The sequence below is a fragment of the Oncorhynchus clarkii genome, chromosome 11, assembly GCF_045791955.1.
Source record: "Oncorhynchus clarkii lewisi isolate Uvic-CL-2024 chromosome 11, UVic_Ocla_1.0, whole genome shotgun sequence".
NCBI lineage: Eukaryota > Metazoa > Chordata > Actinopteri > Salmoniformes > Salmonidae > Oncorhynchus > Oncorhynchus clarkii.
In genome coordinates, this window is record NC_092157.1 from 23,105,004 (window position 1) to 23,128,976 (window position 23,973).

A 23,973-nucleotide genomic window follows, 5' to 3' on the forward strand; every position below is an offset into this window, starting at 1 on the left:
AAACATTTCTATTAAATAAAGTCAACTATATTTCTTTCCCAAAATGGAATAGCAGTCAGACGTCCTTTGTCCTCGTCTTGTTGTGTCCTGTGTATATATATATTTACATATTTTCTTCGCATATCATTTATATTTATTTTTTCTAAAAATCTCAACTTTAAAACACTCCTGCAACCCGCCTCACCAATAAAAAAAAAAGTATTACTCACCTCAAATCTGAACTCCACAATAGAAGCTAGCTAGAAGTTAGCCAGAAGCTAGCCAGAAGTTAGCCAGAAGCTAGCCAGAAGCTAGCCAGTTTACTGGCTAATGTTAGTATTCAGCTAACCACGATTGGTGGTCATCAGCTATCCTTTAGCTCAAAAAGCTATCACCAGTTTTGTACAATGTGACTCAGATCAGAGAATACCGGACCTATTTCTCTCCATATCCCCGGATTTCTACCGCAAGCTCTGGACATTTATACCTGGATCTTGCAGCTAGCTGCTATCCGAGTGAATATTGGCTTACATCGGTCCCGGAGCAAACATTAATTATTCCGGAGCTAGCCAGCTGAAGAGTTCCATCAGCCACTCCTGGGCTACAATCACCTATCCGGACCCGTTTTACTGCCGACGCGGAGCCCCAAGGGGCCTATCACGACTGGACTACCGACATTATCTGCCCGTGGGAGTTATCCAACTGGCCCCTCCGTCGCAACGTTACCTGAACGCCCATCTGCGGCCCGCTAATCGTTAGCTGTCTTATCGGCTGCTGCCTGAATAGGTCTATGGGACAATTTTCTTGGGTCACTATAACTATATCTATTTTGCCAATTGGATTGGTCCCCTCTACCACACGGAACCCCACAGATCTACCGACGGAAACGCACAAGGTGGCTAAAAACAGACCACCTCCGTCTTCTGCTAGCTTGCTACCCATGGTCCTGCTATCTTTCTGAATCGCCATGACCCCAACCAACCTCACTACTCACTGGACCCTTATGATCACTCGGCTAAGCATGCCTCTCCTTAATGTCAATATGCCTTGTCCATTGCTGTTCTGGTTAGTGTTTATTGGCTTATTTCACTGTAGAGCCTCTAGCCCTGCTCATTATACCTTATCCAACCTTTTCAGTTCCACCACCCACACATGCGATGACATCACCTGGTTTCAATGATGTTTCTAGAGACAATATCTCTCTCATCATCACTCAATGCCTAGGTTTACCTCCACTGTATTCACATCCTACCATACCTTTGTCTGTACATTATACCTTGAAGCTATTTTATCGCCCCCAGAAACCTCCTTTTACTCTCTGTTCCGGACGTCCTAGAAGACCAATTCTCATAGCTTTTAGCCGTACCCTTATCCTACTCCTCCTCTGTTCCTCTGGTGATGTAGAGGTGAATCCAGGCCCTGCAGTGCCTAGCTCCACTCCTATACCCCAGGCACTCTTTTGATGACTTCTGTAACCGTAATAGCCTTGGTTTCATGCATGTTAACATTAGAAGCCTCCTCCCTAAGTTTGTTTTATTCACTGCTTTAGCACACTGCCAACCCGGATGTCCTAGCTGTGTCTGAACCCTGGCTTAGGAAGACCACCAAAAACTCTGAAATCTCCATCCCTAACGACAACATTTTCAGACAAGATAGAATGGCCAAAGGGGGCGGTGTTGCAATCTACTGTAGAGAGAGCCTGCAGAGTTCTGTCCTACTATCCAGGTCTGTATCCAAACAATTTGAACTTCTACTTTGAAAAATCCACCTCTCTAAAAACAAGTCTCTCACCGTTGCCGCCTGCTATTGACCACCCTCTGCCCCCAGCTGTGCTCTGGACACCATATGTGAACTGATTGCCCCCCATCTATCTTCAAAGCTCGTGCTGCTAGGTGACCTAAACTGGAACATGCTTAACACCCCAGCCATCCTACAATCTAAGCTTGATAACCTCAATCTCACACAAATTATCAATGAACCTACCAGGTACCACCCCAAGGCCGTAAACACGGGCACCCTCATAGATATCATCCTAACCAACTTGCCCTCTAAATACAACTCTGCTGTTTTCAACCAAGATCTCAGCGATCACTGCCTCATTGCCTGCATCCGTAATGGGTCAGCGGTCAAGCGACCTCCACTCATCACTGTCAAACGCTCCCTGAAACACTTCAGCGAGCAGGCCTTTCTAATCTACCTGGCCCGGGTATCCTGGAAAGATATTGACCTCATCCCGTCAGTAGAGGATGCCTGGTTATTTTTTTTAAATGCCTTCCTCACCATCTTAAATAAGCATGCCCCATTCAAGAAATGTAGAACCAGGAAAAGATATAGCCCTTGGTTCTGCATTAGCATCGAACAGCCCCCGTGATATGCAATAACAATATACACAGGCAGTTAGAAAAGCCAAGGCTAGCTTTATCAAGCAGAAATCTGCTTCCTGCAACACAAACTCAAAAAAGTTCTGGTACACCGTAAAGTCCATGGAGAATAAGAACACCTCCCAGCTGCCCACTGCACTGAGGATAGGAAACTCTGTCACCACCGATAAATCCACTATAATTGAGAATTTCAATAAGCATTTCTCTACGGCAGGCCATGCTTTCCATCTGGCTACCCCTACCCCGGGTCAACAGCACTGTACCCCCCACAGCAACTCGCCCAAGCCTTCCCCATTTCTCCTTCTCCCAAATCCAGTCAGCTGATGTTCTGAAAGAGCTGCAAAATCTGGACCCCTACAAATCAGCCGGGCTAGACAATCTGGACCCTTTCTTTCTAAAAATTATCTTCCGAAAATGTTGCAACCCCTTTTACTAGCCTGTTCAACCTCTCATTCGTGTCGTCTGAGATTCCCAATGATTGGAAAGCAGCTGCGGTCATCCCCCTCTTCAAAGGGGGGACATTCTTGACCCAAACTGCTACAGACCTATATCTATCCTACCCTGCCTTTAAAAGGTCTTCGAAAGCCAAGTCAACAAACAGATTACCTAACATTTCGAATCCCACCGCACCTTCTGCACTATGCAATCTGGTTTCAGAGCTGGTCATGGCTGAACCTCAGCCACGCCCAAGGTCCTAAACGATATCTTAACCGCCATCGATAAGAAACAATACTGTGCAGCCGTATTCATTGACCTGGCCAAGGCTTCGACTCTGTCAATCACCACATCCTCATCGGCAGACTCGATTGGTTTGGTTTCTCAAATGAGTGCCCCACCTGGTTCACCAACTACTTCTCTGATAGAGTTCAGTGTGTCAAATCAGAGGAACTTGTTGTCCGGGCCTCTGGCAGTCTCTATGTTGGTGCCACAGGGTTCAATTCTTGGGCCGACTCTCTTCTCTGTATACATCAATGATGTCGCTCTTGCTGCTGGTGAGTCTCTGATCCACCTCTAAACAGACGACACAATTCTGTATACTTCTGGCCCTTCTTTGGACACTGTGTTAACTTCTTGCTCCTACTTGAGACGCAGATGTCTCAAGTAGACACCTGGAAATGCAAATGCGCTACGCTAAATGCTAAATGTACTCGTTAAAACTCAAACGTTCATCAAAATGCACATGCAGGGTATTGAAATAAAGCTACACTCATTGTGAACCTAGCCAACAAGTCAGATTTTTAAAATGCTTTTCGGCGAAAGCATGAGAAGCTATTATCTGATAGCATGCAACACCTCAAAATGCCTGAATGCGACGTAAACAAAGATTTAGCTTATCCGGCGCTACACAAAACGCAGAAATAAAATATAAAACATTCATTACCTTTGACGAGCTTCTTTCTTGGCACTCCTATATGCCCCATAAACATCACTATTGGGTCTTTTTTTCGTTTAAATCGGTCCATATATACCCAAAATAGCTTTCTATGGAAGCTGTGTCATTCAGAAAAAAACATTGTTTTTAAACGCTGCGTCATTTTTTAAAATTAAAAAAGTCGACGATAAACTTTCACAAAACACTTCGAAATACTTTTGTAATCCAACTTTAGGTATTAGTAAACGTTTATAATCTATCAAAATGATTACAGGGCGATGTATATTCAATAGCTCCTCGTCTGCAAATCAATGGCTGCCAATGTGTACATTCAAAACATCCTGGTGGAGACCGGAAGAAATTGAATCCAGTTAGTTGGATTTACCAAGAAAAAAGTCCCTGGAAAATGACGACAATGGCGACATCGTGTGGAATCTGTAGGAATTGCATGCAGATCCATAATTAATTTTGTGCCCTTTTAACAACCCATGAAAGTGACGCATGGAAATAATTTTTAGCTTTCAGAGAGCAGTTTTTCTTGCGTTTTTCGATGAAACACACGATCTGTTATAGTCACAGCCGTGATTTAACCCGTTTTAGAAACTTCAGAGTGTTTTCTATCCACACATACTAATCATATGCATATACTATATTCCTGGCATGAGTAGCAGGACGCTGAAAAGTTGCGCGATTTTTAACAGAATGTTCGAAAAAGGAAGGGGTAGACTTAACAGGTTTTAACAACCCTCCAAGCTTTCCTTCCTTGGCCTCCAACTGCTCTTAAATACAAGTAAAACCAAATGCATGCTCTTCAACCGATCACTGCCTGCACCTGCCCGCACATCCAGCATCACCACTCTGGACGGTTCTGACTTAGAATATGTAGACAACTACAAATACCTAGGTGTCTGGTTAGACTGTAAACTCTCCTTCCAGACTCGCATCAAACATCTCCAATCCAAAGTTAAATCTAGAATTGGCTAACTATTTCGCAACAAAGCATCCTTCACTCATGCTGCCAAACATACCCTCGTAAAACTGACCATCCTACCGATCCTCGACTTCGGCGATGTCATTTACAAAATAGCCTCCAATACCCTACTCAATAAATTGGATGCAGTCTATCACAGTGCCATCCGTTTTGTCACCAAAGCCCCATATACTACCCACCACTGAGACCTGTACGCTCTCATTGGCTGGCCATCACTTCATACTCGTCGCCAAACCCACAGGCTCCAGGTCATCTACAAGACCCTGCTAGGTAAAGTCCCCCCTTATCTCAGCTCGCTGGGCACCATAGCAGCACCCACATGTAGCACGCGCTCCAGCAGGTATATCTCTCTGGTCACCCCCAAAACCAATTCTTCCTTTGGCCGCCTCTCCTTCCAGTTCTCTGCTGCCAATGATTGGAACAAACTACAAAAATCTCTGAAACTGGAAACACTTATCTCCCTCACTAGCTTTAAGCACCAGCTGTCAGAGCAGCTCACAGATCTCTGCACCTGTAGATAGCCCATCTACAGTGCATTGCGAAAGTATTCGGCCCCCTTGAACTTTGCGACCTTTTGCCACATTTCAGGCTTCAAACATAAAAATATAAAACTGTATTTTTTTTGTGAAGAATCAACAACAAGTCGGACACAATCATGAAGTGGAACAACATTTATTGGATATTTCAAACTTTTTTAACAAATCAAAAACTGAAAAATTGGGCGTGCAAAATTATTCAGCCCCTTTACTTTCAGTGCAGCAAACTCTCTCCAGAAGTTCAGTGAGGATCTCTGAATGATCCAATGTTGACCTAAATGACTAATGATGATAAATACAATCCACCTGTGTGTAATCAAGTCTCCGTATAAATGCACCTGCACTGTGATAGTCTCAGAGGTCCGTTAAAAGCGCAGAGAGCATCATGAAGAATAAGGAACACACCAGGCAGGTCCGAGATACTGTTGTGAAGAAGTTTAAAGCCAGATTTGGATACAAAAAGATTTCCCAAGCTTTAAACATCCCAAGGAGCACTGTGCAAGCGATAATATTGAAATGGAAGGAGTATCAGACCACTGCAAATCTACCAAGACCTGGCCGTCCCTCTAAACTTTCAGCTCATACAAGGAGAAGACTGATCAGAGATGCAGCCAAGAGGCCCATGGTCACTCTGGATGAACTGCAGAGATCTACAGCTGAGGTGGGAGACTCTGTCCATAGGACAACAATTAGTCGTATATTGCACAAATCTGGCCTTTATGGAAGAGTGGCAAGAAGAAAGCCATTTCTTAAAGATATCCATAAAAAGTGTTGTTTAAAGTTTGCCACAAGCCACCTGGGAGACACACCAAACATGTGGAAGAAGGTGCTCTGGTCAGATGAAACCAAAATTGAACTTTTTGGCAACAATGCAAAACGTTATGTTTAGCGTAAAAGCAACACAGCCATCACCCTGAACACACCATCCCCACTGTCAAACATGGTGGTGGCAGCATCTTGGTTTGGGCCTGCTTTTCTTCAGGAGGGACAGGGAAGATGGTTAAAATTGATGGGAAGATGGATGGAGCCAAATACAGGACCATTCTGGAAGAAAACCTGATGGAGTCTGCAAAAGACCTGAGACTGGGACGGAGATTTGTCTTCCAACAAGACTATGATCCAAAACATAAAGCAAAATCTACAATGGAATGGTTCAAAAATAAACATATCCAGGTGTTAGAATGGCCAAGTCAAAGTCCAGACCTGAATCCAATCGAGAATCTGTGGAAAGAACTGAAAACTGCTGTTCACAAATGCTCTCCATCCAACCTCACTGAGCTCGAGCAGTTTTGCAAGGAGGAATGGGAAAAAATTTCAGTCTCTCGATGTGCAAAACTGATAGAGACATACCCCAAGCGACTTACAGCTGTAATCGCAGCAAAAGGTGGCGCTACAAAGTATTAACTTAAGGGGGCTGAATAATTTTGCACGCCCAATTTTTCAGTTTTTGATTTGTTAAAAAAGTTTGAAATATCCAATAAATGTCGTTCCACTTCATGATTGTGTCCCACTTGTTGTTGATTCTTCACAAAAAAATACAGTTTTATATCTTTATGTTTGAAGCCTGAAATATGGCAAAAGGTCGCAAAGTTCAAGGGGGCTGAATACTTTCGCAAGGCACTGTATAATATAGCCTACCTCTTCCCCTACTGTATTTATTTTATTTATATATTTTGCTCCTTTGCACCCCGTTATTTATATTTCTACTTCGCACATTATTCCACTGCAAATCTACCATTCCAGTGTTTTACTTGCTATATTGTATTTACTTCGCCACCATGGCCTTTTTTTGCCTTTACCTCCCTTATCTCACCTCATTTGCTCACATCGTATATAGACTTATTTTTCTACTGTATTATTGACTGTATGTTTGTTTTACTCCATGTGTAACTCTGTGTTGTTGTATGTGTCTAACTGCTTTGCTTTATCTTGACCAAGTTGCAATTGTAAATGAGAACTTCTTCTCAACTTGCCTGCATGGTTAAATAAAGGTGAAATAAAAAATAAATAAATCAAATAAAGCCTAATATTGCGCAAGCCATTTAAAAAAGATCTGAATCCTGTAGGTGACTCGCAGATGTGCAAGATCAGATATAGGCCTACCTCTCGTTGGTCAGCGCACAAAGTTGCGCACAGCGTGCAGTTTGAATAAGCTCAGCATGCAAAATGACGAGTAGATCAAAGATTGTCAACACAGTTACATGCTCAGTTTGACACTGAAGGAGAGGAAGCATCAGTTGTCACAAAATATGAGAAGCATTTTCAGAAACGAAGTAAGAAAGTAATATGAGCAAAACATTTTAGTGAACTGGCGATTCGTAACATTTGAATCGATTTTCTGACATATGCATGCTACATTTGGATATATTTTGGGTTCCGCAGACACACATATCTTAAACATTTGAACAGGGGATAATGCATATCAGTATTTTGTTAGATCCCTAGTAGATGGGTTTGCAGTGTTTGGTTTGCTATCATTGTAGTCCTATTTAAATTGGGAACATCACTTTTTATATAGATATAAATACATTTCCAGTCTGTTTCGGTAAACTTCCAGCCATTGTGCTACTGCTAATTAGCAATGGACCGCAAAACTACACTACCTTCAAACTGCACACAGAGACATAAAAATGAAATCCATGAATTTATCTGACTCTAGCTAGGTAAGTAGAAAAAGTGCTTGATTTCAAAAAATCTCACACTGTCCTTTTAAATCTGCAACCTTGTGGCTCCAAAGACCACACACGCAGACATGCACACACACGCACACACACAGGTTCCCAGGTTGCTGTTTCTGCTTCACTGGCCACACAGATGCAGCAGGACCTGTCAGGGAGTCCAGGACTGAATGGGCCGCCGGGCCGCCAGGGAGTGAAAGGGTTCAACGCCGGAGCTTAGGGTTGTACTGTTGCCCCCCTAGCACAGGTGCTGCTGCCATGAGTGATTTATTTAACACTACTCTGGTGCAGGGAGAGAGTGAGGGAGAGAGGGACAGAGAAAAAGAAAGAAAGAAAGAAAGAAAGAAAGAAAGAAAGAAAGAAAGAAAGAAAGAAGAAAAAGCTAAGGCCTGCTGTATCAGGTCCCAGTTGAGAATACAGTGATAAAGAGCCTTCATCCTCCTCCTCCTGCTCCTCCTCCTCCTCTCAGGGGAACAAAACAGCCCGGGGTATTACTGAGGCCTAGCACTACCAGAATCGGTTACATCTAGGTTACACACATTGTACTGCTCTCGAGGCCAACTACGCCAACTAATCAACATTCTTTATGTGCTTCACTGTCTCATGTTTATTTTGTTTGCTTCAAAATATCTCTTTAAGGGTGTATAGTAAAGAATCTGATTAATGAGGATAGAAAATACTATGCTACAGCAGCATAGCTATTTCATTGACTATACTACACAGTATTATTACTACACTGTAATCGTTGTGACCTGAACTGGTATCAGCGAGACCTGGGTTGAAATACATGCATTTGTTATTTAAATAAATGTTTCTGTGTATTTGAGTCTTTTCAAATTCAAGGCCCAAAACAAGTACTTTAACTTGAGTATTTGAATGTTTGTTTTGTAAAAAAAATTAAAAAAAATAGTCGACCAAAATTGTATTTGAAAGTATTTTAAAATACTTATTTCAAATACTATTTTCAAATACATGGGTTAAATGCATTGGAGTGTATTTGAGTCAGTGTATTTGAGTATTTTCAAATACGTTCCAATTTTATTTCCAAATGCATTTTACTATTTAACTACTTGTTTTTTTTATAAAGGTTGTCTGAATACTTGTTTTGAAATGTATTGAAAAGTAATTGAAATACCTGAAATAGTATTTGAACCCTGGTCTGATATTAACCACCTTTGGACAGTGGGATAGTTTTATCCAATGGTATTGAATCATTGCTATCTGTTATCTACTTAACAATCTGTCATCATCAAGGCAATAACATCCACTGCCTACAACAGGCATTAAAAAGCACACATAAAGTAAAAATTGTCACATCTTTGAAATAATGTAGAGTTTGGTTTGATCCTAGCATTTATTCTATTTATTCAGTCATTGCAAAAAAATATTGGCACCCTTGCACTTTGTTCAAATAATGCAACATTTCTTCCAGAAAACTGTTGAAATTAAAACATATTTTGGTATCCATGTATGTATGTCTTTGGTTTGCAGTTGAACAAGAAAAACAAATCTGAATAATTTACTAAATGTTAGCTTAATCCTTGTTTGAATTGTGTAGAAAGCACTTTCATCAACTGCCACATAGATTCAAGTTGACCTTCAGACGCAAAGTACGACAGTTTCAACTAGCACCATCCGTCGTCGACTCAATGAAAGGGGGTTATACGGTAGGAGACCCTTGGGGGACCCCACTGCTGAGAGAGAGACATAATAAAAGCAGACTGCAATTTGCAAAAACACACCGGAGCATGAGAAAATCCTTCTGGGAGAATGTCCTGTGGACAGATGAGAACAAATTAGAGCTTTTTAGTAAAGCACACCATCTCTATGTTTACAGAAAACAAAATGAAGCTTTCAAAGAAAATGACACCTTCCCTACAGTCAAACATGGAGGAGGTTCCGTGATGTTTTGGGGTTACTTTGCTGCCTCTGACACTGGGTGCCTTGAACGTGTGCATGGCATCATGAAATCAGGAGAATACCAAAGCATTTTGGAGCGCAATGTCAGACCCAGTGTCAGAAATCTGGGTCTCCGTTGAAGGTCATGGGTCTTCCAGCAGGACAATGACCGCAAACAAACTTCAAAAAGCAGCCAGGAATGATTCAAGATAAAACGCTGGACTGTTCTGAATTGGCCAGCAATGAGACTAGATTTAAATCCCATTGAAAACTTGTGGAGAGATCTGAAAACAGCAGTTGGGAGAAGGCACCCTTTAAATCTGGGAGAACTGGAGCAGTTCGCACAAGAAGTGAACTGCCAGTACAGAGGTTCAGGAAGCTCGTCGATGGCTATAGGAAGCGCTTGATCACAGTTATTTTGACAAAAGGCTGTGCTACCAAATATTAAGTCTAGCATGTCAATAATTTTGTGAATGCCATTTCGATTTATTTTCTAATTAAATGGATATACTAAGTTCTGAATTAAAAACAAAGGTTCTGTAATATTAACAGTAAAATAAAGAATTGTGGAGATTAAGTACTTTGGTCAATTTCAACTTATTTTTGGGGAAAATTGTGAGTTACTTGAAAAAATATTTTTGGTCATGACTGTACTTACTGTCCTGTTTATGGCTGTTACGGTGACCGTATTACCGCCACGCGGGCGGTCACGAGTCATGACGGCAGGCGATTCTACCAAACTTGCTAACTGCCTGGTACTCCGGACTCTATTGTTCCTCTAATCACTCTGACATCACTGCAAATGTAACCAAAAATCGAATCAAACACTTCATGAGAGCCTATGAGCTCATGTTGCGCAACATTTATATAGGATAGGCAATTGTGTGAGATGTGATGAGTAGAGTGATGGCCTCTATTAAAAAGAGCAGGATCCTGTAAGCTTTCTATGGGCTAGGCCTACTATATTTATTTCTCAACTTTACTAATATTAAGCACATTGCTTCTCTTTACAACAGGAGTATAACCAACCTATCTGGTTGGCATGAAAATGAACCACGTGAAAAGCGTCCTCTGTTCACTATTTGAGGGCATAGAAACCATGTATTTTTTTCCGCGGCCTCTGTTTCGAGACAGGTGCATGATAACGGTCAATTCTAAATCAAAACAAATCTCACACATATATTATTTAATATATGTAAATACAAGATTAAATCAAGAATAGTGACAATATTAGCCTATTACTTGTGAATGATATATTATCACTTGTGAATGATAACCAAATCATAGTCACACATGTGGCCTAGCCCATAGACCTATAAGCTTTGATAAGGTTTGTGAAGAGGCCAAATAACTTCTTAACTCTTAGGATGCACCCCCTTTTTAAAAAATGTGCCTAAAATGACATACCCAAATCTAAATGCCTGTAGCTCAGGAACTGAAGCAAGGATATGCATATTATTGATACCAATTGAAAGGAAACACTTAAGTTTGTGGATTTTTTTTATTAATGTAGGAGAATATAGCACATTAAATCTGGGAAAAGATAATACAAAGACAAAAAACACAATTGTACCATCATCTTTGAAATGCAAGAGAAAGGCCATAATGTATCCAGACCAGGCGCAATTTAGATTTTGGCCACTAGATGGCAGCAGTGTATGTGCAAAGTTTTAGACTGATCCAATGAACCATTGTATTTCTGTAAAAAAAATTGTATCAAGACTGCCCAAATGTGCCTAATTGGTTTATTAATACATTTTCAAGTTCATAACTGTGCACCCACCGACACTGTAGAGGTTAAAATCAAGCACATTAATCTGCTTTACAACGGGTGTAGAGCCTAAGTGAAATACATACACAGCTCGTGAGTGTCAAGTTTGGGGAAGATAATTTTCACCATAAAAATGCACCTTTATAATAAAAGCAATACATAATCGCATTCATGGTCACTTTTGAGAATGGTGTTTTCCTGCTAATGGAATATTGTTGCTTATAGCCTACTACCGTGTGCCATTGCTGCGCTTATAATGGGAAGAAATAGTTTATCAACATTTTAAGCTAAACCTTCTAATCTGTTGTGTCAGGCTCATTGCTTAAAACAGTTTTTTTCAACAGTGGTTGAATTAATTTGGTATCTATGGCATCCCACAACTGTCTGAGACAATCTCACACAAAATAGAATAGGTCAACTTTTGTACTATGGGGGATAGTAGATTGACAAAGGCTAGTGCTTTTGCTGTTCGGTAGGCCTACTCATCTGGTTGGCTCACGAAAAGTAAATATGGACAGTTCTTCAATATGCACCTCGGAATTGGATAAGGACACATGCAGTTTCGTCCCTGATGTGTCCGTCTTCACTTGTAGCCTGTAAAAAAGACCCGCTCACGTGACAGTTAGCCATGTGAGTGAGAGGTGTTTCGGCACGCAAGCGGGAGAAGGGAATTATAAATTATTATATTCAGGCAAGGGCACAACGGCCACTGTCCACAAAAGACCGTTTTTTAGGAGGCATTACGTCCACACGAAGGGGATGCAGCCGAGAAATTTGAGTTATTATCAAGTCCTTGTCAAATTGTGAATGAGAGACTGATGAAGTGTGTACAGCCTGTGCAAAAAAACAAAGCAGAGCTCATGCCTTTAATGCGACTTTTTCAACTCATTAGTCACATCATGCAGCCTTAGAATGTATTAAAAATCGAAACATAGAGCCCAACATTTGTATCACAACTAAAGTTACATAAATAACTCTAAATTAAGCATACATGAGTATCTATTTGTTTGTTAACCGTTTAACAAAGAATAGCCTCATGTGTGAACTCACTCAAATCATTTGGAGAGAATATCTGTCGTAGAAATTCTTACACCGGGACACTCAAAGTCAATCTTGAAATCAATCATTGTTTATTTGTCAGCGAGCTGGAGAGGTTCCAAACAACTCAATGCACCATAGTACACATGTCAATCAGAAGCTCTGCTTGGGCAGTCCAAGCAGTTGTCTTATATATGGCTATACACAGAAACGTTATATTTGCATGACTTAGCATAATTAAGTCATCATTAACGTTTTGTTTCATTCATGTGACCAACCAATAATGGTTCATAACATGTGTCAGACCAATACCTCACGAGGCTTCTTCTCTCTAAGCTGAGACCTTGAAACTGAGATATCTTTCGTTCTTGTTCTCAAAACAAGGTCTGGGCGTACTGCCAAATTTCAGCTACTGATAGTGAGGATTCTTTCAGTCAGCCACTTGCATGAACACAGAATTTGGTTTTTAGAACAGCACCTAAATAGAACACAGAAATGAGTTAGAAGAAAAGCACAAACATAAAAATTCTCATTACATATCCTTTCTATTTTATTAATATACAGTGCCTTGCGAAAGTATTCGGCCCCCTTGAACTTTGCGACCTTTTGCCACATTTCAGGCTTCAAACATAAAGATATAAAACTGTATTTTTTTGTGAAGAATCAACAACAAGTGGGACACAATCATGAAGTGGAACGACAGTTATTGGATATTTCAAACTTTTTTAACAAATCAAAAACTGAAAAATTGGGCGTGCAAAATTATTCAGCCCCCTTAAGTTAATACTTTGTAGCGCCACCTTTTGCTGTGATTACAGCTGTAAGTCGCTTGGGGTATGTCTCTATCAGTTTTGCACATCGAGAGACTGAAATTTTTTCCCATTCCTCCTTGCAAAACAGCTCGAGCTCAGTGAGGTTGGAAGGAGAGCATTTGTGAACAGCAGTTTTCAGTTCATTCCACAGATTCTCGATTGGATTCAGGTCTGGACTTTGACTTGGCCATTTTAACACCTGGATATGATTATTTTTGAACCATTCCATTGTAGATTTTGCTTTATGTTTTGGATCATTGTCTTGTTAGAAGACAAATCTCCGTCCCAGTCTCAGGTCTTTTGCAGACTCCATCAGGTTTTCTTCCAGAATGGTCCTGTATTTGGCTCCATCCATCTTCCCATCAATTTTAACCATCTTCCCTGTCCCTGCTGAAGAAAAGCAGGCCCAAACCATGATGCTGCCACCACCATGTTTGACAGTAGGGATGGTGTGTTCAGCTGTGTTGCTTTTACGCCAAACATAACGTTTTGCATTGTTGCCAAAAAGTTCAATTTTGGTTTCATCTGACCAGAGCACCTTCTTCCACATGTTTGGTGTGTCTCCCAGGTGGCTTGTGGCAAACTTTAAACAACACTTTTTATGGATATCTTTAAGAAATGGCTTTCTTCTTGCCACTCTTCCATAAAGGCCAGATTTGTGCAATATACGACTGATTGTTGTCCTATGGACAGAGTCTCCCACCTCAGCTGTAGATCTCTGCAGTTCATCCAGAGTGATCATGGGCCTCTTGGCTGCATCTCTGATCAGTCTTCTCCTTGTATGAGCTGAAAGTGTAGAGGGACGGCCAGGTCTTGGTAGATTTGCAGTGGTCTGATACTCCTTCCATTTCAATATTATCGCTTGCACAGTGCTCCTTGGGATGTTTAAAGCTTGGGAAATCTTTTTGTATCCAAATCCGGCTTTAAACTTCTTCACAACAGTATCTCGGACCTGCCTGGTGTGTTCCTTGTTCTTCATGATGCTCTCTGCGCTTTTGACGGACCTCTGAGACTATCACAGTGCAGGTGCATTTATACGGAGACTTGATTACACACAGGTGGATTGTATTTATCATCATTAGTCATTTAGGTCAACATTGGATCATTCAGAGATCCTCACTGAACTTCTGGAGAGAGTTTGCTGCACTGAAAGTAAAGGGGCTGAATAATTTTGCACGCCCAATTTTTCAGGTTTTGATTTGTTAATAAAGTTTGAAATATCCAATAAATGTCGTTCCACTTCATGATTGTGTCCCACTTGTTGTTGATTCTTCACAAAAAAATACAGTTTTATATATTTATGTTTGAAGCCTGAAATGTGGCAAAAGGTTGCAAAGTTCAAGGGGGCCAAATACTTTCGCAAGGCACTGTATGTTCAATTGCATTCTTCATACTATAAAATAATGCTGTAGCTGTTTACTTACCCCCACAAACCGATGCTGGCACTAAGACCACACTCAACGAGCTGTATAGGGCCATAAGCAAACAAGACAATGCTCATCCAGAGGCGGTGCTCCTAGTGGCCAGGGATTTTAATACAGGAAAACTGAAATCTGTCTTAACTCATTTCTACCAGCATGTCACCTGTGCAACTATAGGCGAAAAAACTCTAGATCACCTTTATTCCACACACAAAGACGCATACAAAACTCAAACAGGAAGTACCAGTGACGTGCTCAATACAGAAGTGGTTCGATGAAGCGAAGCTACAGGACTGTTTTGCTGGCACCGACTGGAATATGTTCCAGAATTAATCCGATGGCACTGAGGAGTTTACAACATTAGTCACCGGCATCATTAATAAGTGCATTGACGACGTCATCCCCACAATGACCGTACGTACATATCCCAACCAGAAGCCATGGATTACAGGCAACATCTGCACTGAGCTAAAGGTTAGATCTGCCGCTTTCACGGAGTGGGACACTAATCCAGAAGCTTATAAGAAACCCCGCTACGCCCTCCGATGTAACATAAAACAGGCAAAGCGTCAATACAGGACTAAGATCGAATCATACTACACCAGCTCTGACGCTCACCTGATGTGGCAGGGCTTGCAAACTATCATGGATTACGAAGGATTACGAAGTCAAGCTAAATGCCTTCTATGCACGCTTCAATGCTAGCAACACCGAACCATGCATAAGAGCACCAGCTGTTCTTGCCAACTGTGTGATCACGCTCTCCGTAGCCGATGTGAGTAAGATCTTTAAACAGGTTAACATTCACAAGGCTGCAGGGCCAAACAGATAACCAGGACGCATACTCAGTGCATGAGCTGACCAGCTGGCAAGTGTCTTTACTGATATTTTCAACCTCTCCCTGACCCAGTCTGTAATACCTACATGTTTCAAGTAGACCACCATAGTCCCTGTCCCCAAGAACGCCAAGGTAACATGTCTAAAAACATGTCTAAATCTCCCCATAGCATTCACATATGTATGCTTTGAAAGGCTGGTTATGGCTCACATCAACTCCATTATCCCAGACATCCTGGAAAACTCCAATTCACATCAGCAGGACTGTAGTAGAGTGGGTCGAGAACTTCCCGGTGTCCACATCAGTTCCCCGTGGACCTATTATGGTCCAAACACACCACACAGTCATGAAGGGGGCACGACAACACCTCTTCCTCCTCAGGAAGCTGAAAGATTTGGCATGGGCCCTCAGATCCTCCAAAAGTTTTACAACTGCACCATTGAGAGCATCTTGACTGGCTGCATCACCGCTTGGTATGGCAACTGTTTGGCACTTGAGCGTAAGGCACTGCAGAGGGTAATGCGTACGGCCTAGCACATCACTATGGATGAGCCCCCTGCCATCCAGAACCTCTATACCAGGCGGGGTCAGAGGAAGGCCTATTGTCAAAGACTCCAGCCACCCAAGTCACAGACTGTTCTCCCTGCTACTGAAATGGAAAGTGGTACCAGAGGGCCAAGTCTGGGACCAAAAGACATTGACTCGGAACTGGTACTCCTTGCATATAATCTCGTTATTGTTATTTTATTGTGTTACTATTTCCTTTAAAAAAATTGCAAATGTTTCTTAATTTTTAACTCTGCATTGTTGTGAAAGGGCTTGTAAGTAAGCATTTCACAATAAAGTTTACACCTGTTGTATTCGGCATGTTATTTTATTTGATTTCTTTGCTAAGCATTGGAAGCCTGGCCTGGCCTGAAAACATCCCTGGTCTTTGTGGGTGAATCTGTGCTTGAAATCCACTGCTCGACGGAGGGACCTTACAGATAATTGCATGTGTGGGGTACAGAGATCAGGAAGTCATTATAAAATGAATGTGGAAAAAGTCAAGGGGTATGAATACTTTCTGAAGGCACTGCACATAACACTTATAACTTATAGGGGACTTAGTATGTAGTACATACTGATAGAACTGAAACCAGACATTATGTTGTAGAGCAGCTTATCTTCATTTAATGATAATTCTCTGAGTTAAATTGGCTTCATGCTAAGATAAGACACAAACTGCATTGCTCACCCTGTCACAATCACAATACCACTTCTTATTCCATAACCACAGTGCCTATAGCTTAAATTACAGTCAAAAGCAATTCCAGTATGTTACAGTCTCTAAGTAATATGAGGACAGCAGTTAAACTAGTTAGTGTGGCTGTCTGTGTCTGCTTAGACTGACATTACTAAGCTGTTTTATGGCGTTTTGCTCAGCTGGCGTTCTACGTTTTGCTGATGGGATGGGAATGTATTTATTTCCTGGTTGGTGTTCGGCCTGGCCCTGAATCGATACTGTCTTTAACACTATCAAACTGACCCTTGTGCTGTGCTGTGTGTGTGTGTGTGTGTGTGTGTGTGTGTGTGTGTGTGTGTGTGTGTGTGTGTGTGTGTGTGTGTGTGTGTGTGTGTGTGTGTGTGTGTGTGTGTGTGTGTGTGTGTGTGTGTGTGTGTGTGTGTGTGTGTGCTACCATTGATGTGGAATCCAATACTAACATTGCCCCATGCTGACGCAGAGGTGTATGAGGTTTAACACACTCACACAAACACACACACAGCTGTGAGCTGAGATGCAGATGGGTAACGGTCACTTTGCTACCCCGTCCCAGTAACATCACTTAGCATCGCATCTCCTTGACGTGGGTGCGTGACCGCCACGGCCTTACAGGCCACCCACGTCTCCATCTAGACTTCCTTCTCAGCGCTAACACACACACACACACACATAAACAAACACACACACACACTACTGTTCCCTTAGCGACTTAGGCCATTTGTCCCAGTTTCCCTGTGACTTCTAAAGCCTGTCAGGTCCAGGGTGAAAGGAGAGCAAAATGGTGTTTGTTTAACCAGCCTTCTCTCTGATGGCTTAAGAGGCCAGTATGACTCAATATGTCTTCATGTAGACCTGAAGTAGTACACCCGGTGTGACCAATTTGTCCATTGTATCCTAATACGTTTGGCACTGAGAGGCTAAGTCACTGGCTGGACGAAGGGTATTTGAAGTTGTCCATGCAGTCAGGCAGTCAGACAGTCAGGCAGGCAGGCAGGCTTCGAGGCAGCCATCAGTCCAACTGTATTCCATATTGATGAGCCAGATCCATCACGTTGGAGGTTATTAGTGAGGGTTATTGAAGTGTTTCATATGAGGAATTTATATGTACTCTGAATATTAATCCTTTGAAAGTTAGCTAGCTAGCTGTGGGTGTTGTTGCTCCTTGCTCTTGGGTTAAGTCCCCTCCCCCCATCCCTCTCTTTCTCTCTCTCATTACTTTTTAAGCACATCACCACCACACATCACCACCACACAATGATATCTCATAGCCCTAAGCTAAACCATTGTGTGCCCTGAAATGCTAATCACATGTTCTTCAACGAAGATGGAGATTTGCATATTGGTCATAAATAAACGATTGCGTTTGAGATTGAGCGTAAGTTTTTTTTAAACTACAACCAAACCCCAGGGGTTGATGGGATTTGCAGCAGAACAGAATCTCTGATCGGCTTTGGAAGAAAAATTAGAATTATTTTTTTATTTTCAGTGGCGAACAGCCAACCTACATACCATGATACTCATCAATCCACTCATCAATCCACCATCAAACTGAAATTATGAGCTATGAAGAAGGAGATATCATTGCCCTACATACCAAATACGCGGAATTCAAAGCATTCAATGTGGGCTAAATCAACAACTAGAACAGTAGTACTCTCTTTGAATGAGAAAACTTTTGAGCAGATTTTGAGCAGAAATTGCAGAATGTGTCAATCAGACGGTAGGAATAAGCACAAGGCAGACTGCACTGTATCTCTACCTTACATTACTCATGCTGTCTCGTTAAGTTGTGTGTCAAGAAGCGAGCACTGTTTTAAAGACATTCACCCCCCACTCAGCTATGCTCTGCTAACAAACCTCACTACAAATTTCACCACTTTTATTCAAGTGGTGAGAAGTTCTGCGTAAACTGTGTCTGAGATCAAACTTTTGCAGTGTAGGGAGAATGCAGTATTTATTAGTGGCTGTGCTATCCCTTATCCCTACCTAATCCCTTTGTAGTGTACTGCTTTTTATCCCAAATGGTCCCTGGTCAAAACTAGTGCACTGCATAGGGAATAAGGTGGCAAGAAAGTCTGCAGCATATACAGTTTCAGTGTCTACCTGCTGTACATACCAATTACAATATATAGGCAACCCCACGTCTATTAAACTTCAGTACACCTTCTGCCGACCAATCAGAATCCTCTGGTTTTACTTCCACTGTAAATCCAATAAGACATTTCTGAGCAGCACATTTTAAGGAGGCAGTATCTTCTCTGCCAACACTACTTTGTAATAGATCCCCCACACACACGCACGCACGCACGCACGCACGCACGCACGCACGCACGCACGCACGCACGCACGCACACACACACACACACACACACACACACACACACACACACACACACACACACACACACACACACACACACACACACACACACACACACACTCTATGTGGCAGCAAGAGAGGTTTTCATCCAGCCTGGGATGGAACTGAATGTGTGAATCTGCTTAGGTCATCATCCGTCTTACAGACACTTTCAGTCAGTTGGCTTAGTGTGTGTGTGTGCATCATGAGTACGTGTGTGTACCTGTTACCACAAAATCCCATATTCGGTCAGTGCTATCTCAAATAACGACTAGATTTTCAACATAGAATATATCAAAAAACGTTTTTAGTATAATACAATTGTATATTTTAGATAAGCTCAACATAAGTGAGCTGTAAGCACATCATGTTGTTCATGAGCATCACAGTTACACTACAACACTGACATAATCATATGTCTCAACACCATCCTCCACATAACAAAGAGTAAAAAATGTCAGACAAATGGAAAATATGGCAGATGGGATCTGAAATATTTAAATGAAAGCACAATGCATCTGAATGCATTGGACTGGAGACGCCCCAAATCAAAACATAACATGAAAGAAGAGTCACTTACAACCACACTCTATCCAACGGGGAATCCTGACAAGCAGCAACCTCTAAAATATGCCAGTGAGTCTCCAAAGTGATAACCTCTTTCAGGAATAGGGAACAACCACAGCATTGTAGGCTAGAGGGAATGTCCCCTATGAGCATCCTGTCAATCAAATACTTGTCATCTGCAGAGGCATGAATGTCATCATGCATGGAGAACAGTGGCCAGAAACCATATTGGGTTTGGCTTGCAGAAAGAACCATCTTTCTTCATTTTCAACACTTTTCAAACAGAGAAACATGACACCCAACACCTTATAATCAAGACTTGAGGTGATGCTCTAAAGCATTATTAAACCTAGTTATTAAATAGATTACAAATTGTGATCATTAGCCTGAGACTCAATCCTTCATCAAATATCTGGGGTGGTGAGAGTCAAGCATAGGGTGCCATACTTGGGGTGGCAGGTAGCCTAGTGGTTAGAGTGTTGGGTCAGTAACCGAAAGGTTGCTATATCGAATCCCCGAGCTGACAAGGCAAGAATCTGTTGTTCCGCCTGTGAACAAGGCAGTTAACCCACTGTTCCTAGGCCGTAATTGTAAATAAGAATTTGTTCTTAACTCACTTGCCTAGTTAAATAAAGGTTACTTTTTAAAAATTAGGTATAGTCTACAGAATTATCATGGTTATACCTGATGTATTAGCCTGCATTCTGCAGTGCTTTGAAGGAGAGGGTTTCTGTCATAGAGCCTGCAATATTATCTATGGTTTCTATATTAGGTTCCTGACTGTTCTGGAAGTGTGTGGGATGCAGCATGTGGGTGTTGTTATTTGTCTATGCAAGAAAAGTCAGGTATAGGTGTCAAAAAAAGGAAGAACTCTGTGTACAGTCAGTACTAAGCATGCATATACTGTATAAAAATAACTGGACTTTAACCATAGCCTGACCTATTACTGGAAAATCTACAGTCAGTGGTGTTTTTTAAGAAAGTATGACTAGAACTATATCACCTATTGATTAAAACACTCAAACTCAACTCTGGACCTAGAAGCCAGTTCCACTGTGTTTTTTCATTGTTCCCCTCTAACCAGGGACTGATTTAGACCTGGGACACCAGATGGTGGCAATTAATTATCAGGTAGAACAGAAAACCAACAGGCTCCGGCCTTCGTAAGAGTTGAATTCTCCTGGATTAGAACACCCTTGCCATAGACCACAGACCTATGCAGGGTCTAAAATGGCACCCTATTCCCGTGCACCACTTTACACTTGAGCCCTCTGGTCAAAACAAAAGCAGTGCACTATATAGGGAATAGGGTGACATCTTGGGGCGCACAATACTGTCTGCAAAAGTGCAGAAGCTCCATGTTGACAGCTTGAATGGAATGAGGACATAATCTCATTAATGAAACCATAAAATAGAGCAGGACATTGTAATAAAGCCTGTCTGGCATCAAAGAGGCCATGGCCCCCAAGGTGGTATAATTGAGCCTAGGGAAACGTTAATCATATGAAGGCACCTAAATCTGTTTGAGTATTATTGCCCCCTATACATGTGTGTTGTGCCACCACTGATGTAAGACTTCTAGCCTTGTGCTGACTTTATAACTCATTTGCATGTTTCATCCAGGCCTTTATGTATCTATGAATTAATCGATCCTGATTTAAAGATACAGAGTACAGTTTCTTGAGGGCCAGTAACATGAAATACCAGTCTGAAGCAACTTGTATAAGCTACAGTAATTGCTTGCTATGGCAAGTCGAGACAGGAATCAATTGCTGTCTGCAAGTGTTGTGATTTATATTCTAAGCACAGTCTATTTTCATCGATTGCATTATGCAAGTGCATTTCCAATAGACAAGCAAATTAAACAATTGTAACTGAAATTAGCCAATGAACGTTAACCTCTGGTATATTTTTTTCTCCGAAAAATGTTAACAGTATAATTCTGGAGCCTATTCAAATATACCCACATCATAGAAATAGTGAATATAGACAAACTCACCACAAGTGTTGGGACCCCTGCCACGAGCGCATACAGTAGAGCGGGAGGGATCGCGCTGGACTCCTCCGGTCCGAGGTAAGGCTTCGCGTAGGCATTGTCATAGCAGAAGAACCCTTGGACGTGCACGTTAAACGTGTCCGTGTACTCGAAGTAGTATGCCAGCATGACCGTCCCCGCCATGATCACCAGCTGAAAATAAAGCATGTTCGTCAAAGGAAGAGAAAGGAACATTTAACAATCCACTTGACTGAGGAGAGAAAGCACCGCCACCTCTGTTTTCATTCCGCCTTCTTCGCCCCTAGCCTAGCGCAGCAACTTGACCATAGCACCTGTCAGCCACACATTTCTCCTACTGCCACTAATGCTCGTTATAAGGCATTGCTGAATGGTGATGTTCACAGAGCCGTGTTCTGTCACCCCCGGTTTGTCACTGGAACCGGAATGAACGAGATAGAGATGAAAACGTGTGGATTGGAGGGAGCGCACGCGTGGGTCTGTGTGTTTGTGCGCAGCAGCAGCCGCGCCGCTATTCACCGTGGGCAGCAAATGATGGAAAGAGGAGTGACAACGCACGCCCGTTGCTGCTTTTCATCTCTCCTTTCAGCACCCGCAGTGAATGACTCTGAGCAACTTGTTGGAGCTTTAGATTCGCCTCCAAGTCATCTTCACCGCAGTCAGAGTCGTGCGTCAGCTTTAGTGCCCTTTGGAGAGATACGCACCATTCCTATTCATTTTCATAATGCGAACGCCCGCATGTGTCCTAAAGACTCCAACAACAGAACACAGTAATCAAAGCTGACGTCAACCACATCAGTCTACTCTACACTCTTGTCCATTCAGTCCAGATATCTATATTATTGTAATTTTGTTGGAAGTATTTGAAGAGATATATATGCAAACAACATTCATATTCAATTCGATTTTATGCACGTGTTTTCCAAAGACTCCATCAAATTATTAATCAAAGCTGATGTCAACGACTGTTCTGTTGTTGGAGTCTTTAGATTCGCATAATGAAAATGAATAGGAATTGGCCAGTGTTGATTTTTTTTTTCAGGAGTTAAATTCACTCTGTAAGATTGAAATTAAGACTCAGTGTTGTAAAAGAACACCCAGTGTTGGTGTTAATAGCCAGAGTTATTCCTTTACATTGTGGTTCATAAAACAGTCCCATCAAATCCAAGCCTGTCATTATCATATTTCCCAGCAAGCTCTACTGCGGGTTTATTTTTTAGGATTTATTTTCATATCTGTTTTTGCATGTACATTAGTCAATCAATCAATCTTATGGTACACAAAGATAAAGAGCAAAAATGTTTGTAAACTAATCCAATCAGTTAGTTCGATTTATTACATCCATTACTGAAATGGTTGTTCCAGTTTAAATGGGTTTAGGTAGTCTCTTTTACCAATCTTGAAAGTCATTCTGAATGTGGGTTGCGGGATAATACAAATTCCAAAGATTGGATACCCTAACCCTATCTGGATTCCAATAGGAGTTACACATCACATCACTTTGCAATCCAGCATAAAGTGATATGCAGACCTGAAGTGGCCTTTAAAACAAGAGTTTCCTAACACTGCTGAGTTAGGATAAACTAGGCTAACAAAGTTCTTATGATCAGTATGTAATGTATAGTGTATTGTCATAGTTTAATTTTAATTATAAGATTTACCTAAGACCTTTTAAATGAAAGTTTTTAACAACCATGTCTGTGCCACTAACAAATACAGCCATGGGCGGAAACTCCACAATTCACAAAAAAAGTCATCCTGGGAAATATGCAAATTTGGCTTTACTCCATAAGCCATTCCATTATATTTCACTCCAGAGTAGAGTGAAATACTAATTAGTTCACTCCAGTGTATTGTGAATTTCACACAGCCTGTGTACAGTTTCTATTCTGTATAGGGTTACAGAAACACTATCTAAATGTTAACATTTTTGAAAGTGTGAAATTCACTCTGATTTTCCTGTGTAGTCAAGACAACATTTTGACCAGTATCATAATGCCGTGGGATGCCGAGAAATGTTTATCTTCTGTCTATTCTATTCTACAGTCATGGC

At 41.6% G+C, this 23,973-nt stretch overlaps 1 protein-coding gene across 2 annotated transcripts in view; it reads right to left on the reverse strand.

Moving 5' to 3' along the window:
• Positions 1-22,431, reverse strand: part of LOC139420377 (phospholipid phosphatase related 5b) — a 74,754-nt gene extending 52,323 nt beyond the window's left edge. The window contains exon 1 of one of the 2 annotated variants that reach the window (XM_071170414.1): positions 21,906-22,348. In XM_071170414.1, coding sequence (XP_071026515.1) covers positions 21,906-22,136 — 231 coding nt within the window. In that variant the 5' untranslated portion in view covers positions 22,137-22,348. Of the gene's footprint in view, positions 1-21,905 lie in introns of both variants that reach the window. The other variant, XM_071170413.1, reaches the window with a different exon arrangement.
• Between the last annotated feature and the right edge of the window lie 1,542 nt (positions 22,432-23,973).